The following is a 12,139-nucleotide window of genomic DNA, read 5'->3' as shown; positions in this document are numbered from 1 at the left end:
ACATTTCCCTTTACACCTCACTCCGTTGCTGACACATGCACACACTCTTTCTCTCATTCACTTGGGGTTGGCCATTCTTTTTTTATTTTGAGGTCTAATCCATACACAATAAAATTCACACTTTGAATTGCATAGTTTAGTGGGTTTTGGTACATTCCTTGAGCTGTGAGACCATGACCACTATCTGATTTTGAACATTTTCGTCATCCCCCTAAAGAAATCCATACCCCACTCCCCGGACTCCCTGTTGTAACATTAAAAGTTTGGTCATATAAACTGTTCTCCATGTCTGAACAGGAAGCCGTTCAGTTCTTTAACGTGACCACACTCCAGAAAGAGCTATATGACTTTGCTAAGGAAAATATCATGGATGATGATGAGGTAAGTTTTCATTTTTAGCAGACGTCTGGCTAAGAGAAAATGTTACTCACATCTATGCTAAAATCACTGGAAGGCCGAGTCATTCCTGAAATAAGAAATGGAATGGGACCTTGAGAGATACCCTTTCTGTGAGCATTTTAATGAACGTCAGAGCATTGGTTCAGGGAGAAATGGCTTTGTGGGAGACTCAGGTTGCAGACCTTATTTCTGGCTAGGGAGTATGGAGTGATGCTCCCGGAATCTCTCACAGGAGTCATCCAACCACCATTTCTTAGCTTTATAAAAACACAGGGCATTTTTCATTATTCAGCACTGTGCAAACACTTGGAACCCTACCCCCATCCTGATTTTTCTATGAGATTATTTATTTATTTATTTTATAAATTAGATCTTTGCTGTCTGTCATTTTCTCATTCTCTGAGCTTGCTTGACATTCCTGATCCTCACTCAGCAGACTTTTTTGTGACAAAGACTCCATTGCTCCTGGGGCAGTAGTCCTTTTGTGGTGGTGCAGCCTAGTCACAGAAAAGTCACAGCATTGGGGAAGTACGTAGACTTGATTTGGGACAAACTGAAACATGCTTTCTCAGACAGCGGGGGCCTCACCAGCCATTGGAGCTGGAAGGGAGCTGGTTCTGGCCTGACTCCTCACTTCATAGATGAAGAACGTGGGGGTCAGGAAGGTTCTGTGAGCTGCTTGGCCAGACCCAAAGGCCCCGAGCCTCCAGGCCTGCTCTTTCCACTGCCCTGGTTTTCAGTGAATGCTTCTCAATAAGACCTTGCCATGGAATTTGTCTTCTGTGCATACGATTGCATGAGAAGAACCCATCACCAGCATTCATTAAACTTGCCTGAGCCTCAGTTCTTTATCTGTGAAATGGGATTAGCTATGTACACCTCATGGGGTCGGGAGAATGAAATACTGTGTTGCACATGGAAGTGCTTTATGAATTAGAAATCAGTCAGTAAAATAGGATAGATCATCATGTGTCGGGTTGTGATCCCTTGAAGCCGAGCCTCAGGTAAGATCACAAGAAGGCTACTGGCCAGACACAAATGAGGTTGGCTGCTGTGGTTTGGAAAGTGGAGAAAAATATATTTAGAAAAAGAGGGACCAGTTGAGTTTCTAATTATCCAGAGGTAAGTGACTATTGCTCGTTTGGTATATATGCCACTTCTTTCTATACATTTTCCAATGTTCGTTCATTATCAGCTCAACAGTAATTATATATCGTGGCTTTTCCATTTAGCATTGTAATATGAAAGGTTTCCCTTGTTATGATTTTCTAGAACTAGCTTTACTGAAATATTCACATACCATGAAATTCTCCTTTCCAAAGTATAGAGTTTAATAGTTTTAGTATATTCACAAAGTGGTGCATCCATCCCTACTATCTAAGAGCCCTTTCATCACCCCAAAAAGAAACCCCAAACCTATTAGTCACTTCCCATTCTGTGCCTGCCCCCCACTGCTCTCCCACCTCTCCTCTCAGCCTCTGGCACCTCCTCACCTACTTTCTGTCTGTATGGACTTGCCTGTTCTAGGCATTTCATGTAAATGGGATGGGATGGCGTGTGGTTTTTTGTGACTGGCTTTCTTTCACAGAGCATAATGTTTTCAAGGTTCAACCATGTCATAACATGCATCATGTTACATGTAAAAATTCATTTTTATTGCTGAATAATATTCTACTATATGGATATACCGTGTTTGTTTATCAATTCCTCTGTTGACAGATGTTTGAGTTGTTTCCACTTTTTGGCTGTTTTAAAAAATGATGCTCTTAACACCTGTGTACAAATTTTGTTTGGGCAAAAGTTTTCAATATACCCAGATGTATATACCTCGGAGTGGAATTGCTGAGTTATGTAGTAAATCTGTGGTTAACTTGTGGAGGAACTGTCAGATTGTTTTCCAAAGGGGCGCTGCACCATTTTGCATTCCCATCAGCAGTGTAGGAGAATTCCAGTTTGTGGCATCTCCATAAACACCTGATGATGTCGTCTTTTTTGTCATAGCCATCCTAGTGGGTGTGAAGTGGTATCTCAATGTGGTTTTGATGTTTGTTTCCCTAATGACTAGTCATGTTGAACATCTTTTCATAGGCTTATTAGCTATTTGTATATCTTCTTTGGAGAAATATCTTGTCTAGTCCAATCCTTTACCCTTTTTAATTGAGTTATTTATCTTTTTATTGTTGAATTGTAAGAGTTCTTTGTATGTGTTATAGTTATTAGTCCCCTGTCAGATATATGAATTGCAAGTGTTTTCTTGCAATGTATAGGTTGTCTTTTCATTTTCTTCATGGTGTCTTAAAGCATAAAGTTTTAAGTTTTGATGAAATCCAATTTATCTATTTTTTGTTGTTGCTTGTGTTTTTGGTATCATATCTAAGAAACTATTGCCTAATCCAAGGTCACAAAAACTTACTTCTTTTTTTTCCTAAGATTTTTATAAGTTTAACACTTATATTTAGACCTATAATCTATTTCAAGTTAATTTTACATATGATGTGAAGTAGGGGCCCAACTTCATTCTTTTGGATGTGGATATACATCCAAACTGGCTAGTGGATATACAGTTGTCCCAGCACCATTTGTTGAACAGACTTTCTTTTCCCATGGAATTGCCTTCGCACCCTTATAGGAAATCAGTTGACTATAAATGTGAGGGTTTATTTCTGGATTCTCAGTTCTATTCCACCAATCTAGATTTATATTCTTACTCCAGCGCCACACTGTCTTGAACACTGTTGCTTTCTACTACATCTTGAAATTGGAAGTGTGAGTCTTCCAACTTCATTCTTCTTTTTCTATATTGTTTTGCCTATTCTGGAACCCTTGCATTTCCACATGAATTAAAGCATCAGCTTATCGATTTCTGCAAAAGGAAGCTGGGATTTTTAATATCAATTATGCTGAATCTGAAGATTTCTTTAGATAGTGTTGACATCTTAACAACATTAAGTCTAATGATCCATGAACATGGGATGTCTTTCCACTTATTTAGATCTTTAATTTCCTTCAACAGTGTTTTCTTAAGTTTTGCTATTCTTGATGCTATTTCAAGTAAGATCGTTTTCTTATTTTTATTTTCTGGTTGTTCACTGCTAGTGTACAATAATACAACTGATGTTTGTATATTGATATGACAATCCTGCAAATCTATTGAACTTACTGGCTTTAATAGTTTTTTATGTGTATTCCTTAGGAGTTTCTATACATAAGATCATGTTATCTACAAATAGAGGTAGTTTTACTTCTTCTTTTCCAATCTGGATGTCTTTTATTTATTTATTTTTGCTAATTGCCGTGGCTAAAACCTTCAGGACAATGTTGAATAGAAATGGAGAGAGTGGACATCCTTGTCTTGTTCCCAATCTTAGATGAAACCATTCTGTGTCAGCATTGAGTATATTGTTAGCTGTGTAGTATTTTTAGGTGCTCTTGTCAAGTTGAGGAAGTTCCCCCTTGTATTCCTATTTGTTGAATGTTTTTATCATGAAGTGGTGTTGAAATTTGTCAAATACTTTTTTTCCTGTATTTGTTGAGATGATTTTGTGGTTTTTGTTAACCTTGTTCGGTAATGTTCATTATAAACATGACTTTTTAATGACTAATGTTCCATGGTATGAATTTTAAAAATAAAGCTCTTTTTATAGGCATTTAGGATGCTTCCAACTTTTTGCTTTTACAAGCAATGCAGCAGTGACTAAATCGGCTACCTCCTCTCTGGTCATTTCCTTAGTATAAATTCCCAGGGATGAAATTCTTGGGTCTAAGGCTATAAACACAGAAGACTTTTGATGTAAAAAAAAAACAGTGTCGTAGAAAAAATTCATACATTATCTGAACAAGAAGAGACCTTTTAGGAGATTCAGTAAAGCTCTCTCATGTTACAGACGAGAAAACAAATTCAGGAAAGGTAGAGTGGTGTGCTTTCCTTTCAAGATAAAAGGACTCTGTTGAAAGTCCTGGAAGTAATTAGCTTATTAATTGAGGCTTTAGAATTGTGAAATAATTGATCCATCTCTAAAGAATGAGCTATTTTCTACATATCAAATTACAGCAAGTAATCATGAAACAAAATGTATTTTTTGTTTCTTTTCAATACAATAAAATTCTTAGTTTAATCTTTAAAATTTCCAAAGGACAAAATACTACTTTAACACAAAGCTCAATACAACTTAGCTACTGTTATTTGCAGTATTCTTCTTTATCATCTTTCTGGGGTTGAAACATATGGACGAGGACCTGAAAGTGTGCACACTGGTTGAAAATTTTGCAGAGGCCTATTAGAGTTTCAGACACTTTAGAACGCAGGCTGAGACAGATGCTTCACGTTTCAGGTTCTGAACGTTGTGTGCTTCGGGAAAGTGTAAAAGAAGCAGGTAACTTGCTGGGGTTATTGATTGAAGGAGTATTCTCAGGCAGGAAAGAAGTGAGGGGCAGGGCTGGGGAAGGGGCTGTGAACTTTGTGGTCTCAGGAGAGTCAAGCTGAGCTGATTTCGTGGGAGCTCGGGAGCAGGAGTTGTACCACAGGGCTCTTCCTGCCTTCTGTGCCCCTCCCATGAGTCTCTTGTTGGTTGTTGACAGCCCTCGGAGGTTGGTGTAGACACGCCCTGGTGTGGCTGCTCCTTTTGGCCAAGGTTCATTGTCCAGAAACGGGGCAGCTAACAGCCATTAGCAAGGACACTCCCAGTGGCTGGGGGCAGGCTGCACAGAAGGTAGATCTGAGTGGGGCACCCATAGCCTTACTACATCCTGATATGTATGGGGGATGTATTTCTTTCATCTATATTGCTGTGGGCACTTATTAGTCAGCTGAAGGCAAATAATACCATCATCCACAGGTCACAGCAGGCACACAGCAGGAAATAGTAACTCTGGGAACAGATGTCACGGCTGTACGCCTAACGCCTCTACCACACTGTGTTTTCTTTTTGGGGTCCAGAAAGCAACTGAAAACATTTTTTTTTTTTTTTTTTTTTTTTTTTTTTTTAATAATTATTTTTTATTGAAGGGTAGTTGACACACAGTATTACATTACATGAGTTTCAAGTGTACAACACAGTGGTAGAACATTTATATACATAATTCTAGGTTCCAGCTATCACCCTACCAGGCTGTTACAATATCTTGACTATATTCCTTATGCTATACATTACATCCCGGTTACTAATTTATTTTACCATTGGAAGTCTGTCCTTTTTTTTTTTTTTTTTTTTTTTTTTTTTGTGAGGGCATCTCTCATATTTATTGATCAAATGGTTGTTAACGACAATAAAATTCTGTATGGGGGAGTCAATGCTCAATGCACAATCATTATTCCACCCCAAGCCTAATTTTTGTCAGTCTCCAATCTTCTGAAGCATAACAAACAAGTTTTTACATGTAGAACAAATTCTTACATAATGAATAAGTTACATAGTGAACAGTACAAGGGCAGTCATCACATAAACTTTCGGTTTTGCTCATGCATTATGAACTGTAAACAGTCAGTTCAAATATGAATACTCATTTGGTTTTTATACTTGATTTATATGTGGATACCACATTTCTCTCTTTATTATTATTATTTTTAATAAAATGCTGAAGTGGTAGGTAGATACAAGATAAAGGTAGAAAACATAGTTTAGTGTTGTAAGAGAGCACATGTAGATGATCAGGTGTGTGCCTGTAGACTATGTGTTAATCCAAGCTAGACCAGGGCAATAAAACATCCACGTATGCAGAAGATTTCTCTCAGAACGGGGGGGTGAGGTTCTAAGCCTCACCTCTGTTGATCCCCAATTTCTCACCTGATGGCCCCCCTGCGACTGTGCCTGTCTTAGGTTGTTCCTCCCTTGAGGAATCTTACCCGTCTCTGGCTAACCAGTCATCTTCCGGGGCCATACAGGGAAATGTGAAGTTGGTAAGTGAGAGAGAAGCCTTATTGTTTGAAAAGGTTAGCTTTTTACTTCTTTGCATATTAATGCCCTGTGGCTTCTATGCCCAGCATTTGTCTTGAGGTATCTTTACCACTTGGAAGAATTATGATACTCGGTAAATTTGATATGAGGCACGAATTCTATTTAAGGGTTGTAATTAGGAAGGAAGAAGAAAAGCTATAGAAGTAGCAGGCGGAAGAAAACATGGGAAGATTGATTATTTCTTTGATATATCTTCTTGTAGAGTAACTTCAGCATGTATAGGTTTTAAGCTACTACTTAAATTGCACACACACATTAACATAATAGGAGTATAGTTACATAACCAAAGCATATCTGTAATTACCAGCCATCTGCAGTGAAACCAAGAAAACCAGTTAGGCACCTTAGGCATTTGTGAAAACTTATCTATGATATGGTGGATATTGTCCAAATGAACTTGAACAGTCTGAGAGAAATCAGACAAATTAAAACAACCCATTCCTGGGGACTGTTCACATGCCATATGTTCTTTTAACAATAAATAGTTTGTAGTTGTAAGACTTTGGAGCGCTACAATTTGCACTTCTCCAAATTCTTGGTTGAGTTCCAACAGTATAGATCCAGTCCAATTTTGTTGTTTTACTGTATGCACAGGCCAGCTTAGATATCTCCTTCCTCATTCCCATGGCAGGTCCAGGAACTGGTGGGATGAGTGCATCTACAGCTGTAGCAGTGCGTGGATCTTTGTTGGGGTTTTTTGATGATCATCTTCTGGCATGAGTCTTCCAGAGGGTGCAGATGTTGGAAGTTCTTTTTCATATCGTATCTTAGTTCATTTTCGGGGTAGCCCAATTAGGCTTTGATCCTCTGTATAAACACAAACAGACCCTTTGCCTACACTTTTATATGCCCTTTATACCCTTGTGTAGAACTCGTTGGAGGTTACCACACAGGAACTGCCCTTTTTTTTTTTTTTTTTTTTTTTTTTTTTTTTTTTTTTGCTATCACTAATCTACACTTACATGACGAATATTATGTTTACTAGGCTCTCCTCTATACCAGGTCTCCCCTATAAACCCCTTTACAGTCACTGTCCATCAGCATAGCAAAAAGTTGTAGAATCACTACTTGCCTTCTCTGTGTTGTACAGCCCTCCCTTTTCTCCTACCCCCCCATGCATGTTAATCTTAATAACCCCCTACTTCTCCCACCCTTATCCCTCCCTACCCACCCATCCTCCCCAGTCCCTTTCCCTTTGGTACCTGTTAGTCCATTCTTGAGTTCTGTGATTCTGCTGCTGTTTTGTTCCTTCAGTTTTTCCTTTGTTCTTATATTCCACAGATAAGTGAAATCATTTGGTATTTCTCTTTCTCCGCTTGGCTTGTTTCACTGAGCATAATACCCTCCAGCTCCATCCATGTTGCTGCAAATGATTGGATTTGCCCTTTTCTTATAGCTGAGTAGTATTCCATTGTGTATATGTACCACATCTTCTTTATCCATTCATCTATTGATGGACATTTAGGTTGCTTCCAATTCTTGGCTATTGTAAATAGTGCTGCAATAAACATAGGGGTGCATCTGTCTTTCTCAAACTTGATTGCTGCATTCTTAGGGTAAATTCCTAGGAGTGGAATTCCTGGGTCAAATGGTAAGTCTGTTTTGAGCATTTTGATGTACCTCCATACTGCTTTCCACAATGGTTGAACTAACTTACATTCCCACCAGCAGTGTAGGAGGGTTCCCCTTTCTCCACAGCCTCGCCAACATTTGTTGTTGTTTGTCTTTTGGATGGCAGCCATCCTTACTGGTGTGAGGTGATACCTCATTGTAGTTTTAATTTGCATTTCTCTGATAATTAGCGATGTGGAGCATCTTTTCATGTGTCTGTTGGCCATCTGTATTTCTTTTTTGGAGAACTGTCTGTTCAGTTCCTCTGCCCATTTTTTAATTGGGTTATTTGTTTTTTGTTTGTTGAGGCGTGAGAGCTCCTTATATATTCTGGACGTCAAGCCTTTATCAGATGTGTCATTTTCAAATATATTCTCCCATACTGTAGGGATCCTTCTTGTTCTATTGATGGTGTCTTTTGCTGTACAGAAGCTTTTCAGCTTAATATAGTCCCACTTACTCATTTTTGCTGTTGTTTTCCTTGCCCGGGGAGATATGTTCAAGAAGAGGTCACTCATGTTTATGTCTAAGAGGTTTTCGCCTATGTTTTCTTCCAAGAGTTTAATGGTTTCATGGCTTACATTCAGGTCTTTGATCCATTTTGAGTTTACTTTTGTATATGGGGTTAGACAATGGTCCAGTTTCATTCTCCTACATGTAGCTGTCCAGTTTTGCCAGCACCACCTGTTGAAGAGACTGTCATTTCGCCATTGTATGTCCATGGCTCCTTTATCAAATATTAATTGACCATATATGTCTGGGTTAATGTCTGGATTCTCTAGTCTGTTCCATTGGTCTGTGGCTCTGCTCTTGTGCCAGTACCAAATTGTCTTGATTACTATGGCTTTATAGTAGAGCTTGAAGTTGGGGAGTGAGATCCCCCCTACTTTATTCTTCTTTCTCAGGATTGCTTTGGCTATTCGGGGTCTTTGGTGTTTCCATATGAATTTTTGAATTATTTGTTCCAGTTCATTGAAGAATGTTGCTGGTAGTTTCATAGGGATTGCATCAAATCTGTATATTGCTTTGGGCAGGATGGCCATTTTAACGATATTAATTCTTCCTAGCCACGAGCATGGGATGAGTTTCCATCTGTTAGTGTCCCCTTTAATTTCTCTTAAGAGTGACTTGTAGTTTTCAGAGTATAAGTCTTTCACTTCTTTGGTTAGGTTTATTCCTAGGTATTTTATTTTTTTTGATGCAATTGTGAATGGAGTTGTTTTCCTGATTTCTCTCTCTGTTGGTTCATTGTTAGTATATAGGAAAGCCACAGATTTCTGTGTGTTGATTTTGTATCCTGCAACTTTGCTGTATTCCGATATCAGTTCTAGTAGTTTTGGGGTGGAGTCTTTAGGGTTTTTTATGTACAGTATCATGTCATCTGCAAATAGTGACAGTTTAACTTCTTCTTTACCAATCTGGATTCCTTGTATTTCTTTATTTTGTCTGATTGCCGTGGCTAGGACCTCCAGTACTATGTTAAATAACAGTGGAGAGAGTGGGCATCCCTGTCTAGTTCCCGATCTCAGAGGAAATGCTTTCAGCTTCTCGCTGTTCAATATAATGTTGGCTGTGGGTTTATCATAGATGGCCTTTATTATGTTGAGGTACTTGCCCTCTATTCCCATTTTGCTGAGAGTTTTTAACATGAATGGATGTTGAACTTTATCAAATGCTTTTTCAGCATCTATTGAGATGATCATGTGGTTTTTGTCTTTCTTTTTGTTGATGTGGTGGATGATGTTGATGGACTTTCGAATGTTGTACCATCCTTGCATCCCTGGGATGAATCCCACTTGGTCATGGTGTATGATCCTTTTGATGTATTTTTGAATTCGGTTTGCTAATATTTTGTTGAGTATTTTTGCATCTACGTTCATCAGGGATATTGGTCTGTAGTTTTCTTTTTTGGTGGGGTCTTTGCCTGGTTTTGGTATTAGGGTGATGTTAGCTTCATAGAATGAGTTTGGGAGTATCCCCTCCTCCTCTATTTTTTGGAAGACTTTAAGGAGAATGGGTATTATGTCTTCCCTGTATGTCTGATAAAATTCCGAGGTAAATCCATCTGGCCCGGGGGTTTTGTTCTTTGGTAGTTTTTTGATTACCTCTTCAATTTCGTTGCTGGTAATTGGTCTGTTTAGATTTTCTGTTTCTTCCTGGGTCAATCTTTGAAGGTTATATTTTTCTAGGAAGTTGTCCATTTCTCCTAGGTTTCCCAGCTTGTTAGCATATAGGTTTTCATAGTATTCTCCAATAATTCTTTGCATTTCCGTGGGGTCCGTCGTGATTTTTCCTTTCTCGTTTCTGATACTGTTGATTTGTGTTGACTCTCTTTTCTTCTTAATAAGTCTGGCTAGAGGCTTATCTATTTTGTTTATTTTCTCGAAGAACCAGCTCTTGGTTTCATTGATTTTTGCAATTGTTTTATTCTTCTCAATTTTATTTATTTCTTCTCTGATCTTTATTATGTCCCTCCTTCTGCTGACCTTAGGCCTCATCTGTTCTTCTTTTTCCAATTTTGATAATTGTGACATTAGACCATTCATTTGGGATTGCTCTTCCTTTTTTAAATATGCTTGGATTGCTATATACTTTCCTCTTAAGACTGCTTTTGCTGTGTCCCACAGAAGTTGGGGCTTAGTGTTGTTGTTGTCATTTGTTTCCATATATTGCTGGATCTCCATTTTGATTTGGTCATTGATCCATTGATTATTTAGGAGCGTGTTGTTAAGCCTCCATGTGTTCGTGAGCCTCTTTGCTTTCTTTGTACAGTTTATTTCTAGTTTTATGCCTTTGTGGTCTGAAAAGTTGGTTGGTAGGATTTCAATCTTTTGGAATTTTCTGAGGCTCTTTTTGTGGCCTAGTATGTGGTCTATTCTGGAGAATGTTCCATGTGCACTTGAGAAGAATGTATATCCCGCTGCTTTTGGATGTAGAGTTCTATAGATGTCTATTAGGTCCATCTGCTCTACTGTGTTGTTCAGTGCTTCCGTGTCCTTACTTATTTTCTGCCCAGTGGATCTATCCTTTGGGGTGAGTGGTGTGTTGAAGTCTCCTAGAATGAATGCATTGCAGTCTATATCCCCCTTTAGTTCTGTTAGTATTTGTTTCACATATGCTGGTGCTCCTGTGTTGGGTGCATATATATTTAGAATGGTTATATCCTCTTGTTTGACTGAGCCCTTTATCATTATGTAGTGTCCTTCTTTATCTCTTGTTACTTTCTTTGTTTTGAAGTCTATTTTGTCTGATATTAGTACTGCAACCCCTGCTTTCTTCTCACTGTTGTTTGCTTGAAGTATGTTTTTCCATCCCTTGACTTTTAGTCTGTACATGTCTTTGGGTTTGAGGTGAGTTTCTTGTAAGCAGCATATAGATGGGTCTTGCTTTTTTATCCATTCTGTTACTCTGTGTCTTTTGATTGGTGCATTCAACCCATTAACATTTAGGGTGACTATTGAAAGATATGTACTTATTGCCATTGCAGGCTTTAAATTCGTGGTTACCAAAGGTTCAAGGTTAGCCTCTTTAGTATCTTACTGCCTAACTTAGCTCGCTTATTGAGCTGTTATATACACTGTCTGGAGATTCTTTTCTTCTCTCCCTTCTTGTTCCTCCTCCTCGATTCTTCATATGTTGGGTGTTTTGTGCTATGCTCTTTCTAGGAGTGCTCCCATCTAGAGCAGTCCCTGTAAGATGTTCTGTAGAGGTGGTTTGTGGAAAGCAAATTCCCTCAGCTTTTGTTTGTCTGGGAATTGTTTAATCCCACCGTCATATTTGAATGATAGTCGTGCTGGATACAGTATCCTTGGTTCAAGGCCCTTCTGTTTCATTGTATTAAATATATCATGCCATTCTCTTCTGGCCTGTAGGGTTTCTGTTGAGAAATCTGACGTTAGCCTGATGGGTTTCCCTTTATAGGTGACCTTTTTCTCTCTAGCTGCCTTTAACACTCTTTCCTTGTCCTTGATCTTTGCCATTTTAATTATTATGTGTCTTGGTGTTGCCCTTCTTGGATCCTTTCTGTTGGGGGTTCTGTGTATTTCCGTGGTCTGTTTGATTACTTCCTCCCCCAGTGTGGGGAAGTTTTCAGCAATTATTTCTTCTAAGATACTTTCCATCTCTTTGCCTCTCTCTTCTTCTTCTGGGACCCCTATAATACGGATATTGCTCCT

The 12,139-nt window shown here is 38.7% G+C and overlaps 1 protein-coding gene across 1 annotated transcript in view; it reads left to right on the top strand.

Moving 5' to 3' along the window:
• CRTAP (cartilage associated protein) overlaps positions 1-12,139 on the top strand; it is a 32,487-nt gene that overhangs the window by 17,108 nt on the left and 3,240 nt on the right. Inside the window, exon 6 of the mRNA XM_036892171.2 lies at positions 298-381. Within this exon, the coding sequence (XP_036748066.1) occupies positions 298-381 (84 nt within the window). The remainder of the gene's footprint in view (positions 1-297; positions 382-12,139) is intronic.

This window comes from Manis pentadactyla, chromosome 14 (genome assembly GCF_030020395.1).
Source record: "Manis pentadactyla isolate mManPen7 chromosome 14, mManPen7.hap1, whole genome shotgun sequence".
Lineage (NCBI taxonomy): Eukaryota > Metazoa > Chordata > Mammalia > Pholidota > Manidae > Manis > Manis pentadactyla.
Note: the sequence above shows the minus strand (reverse complement) of the source record. Positions and strands in the feature narration are given on the sequence as shown.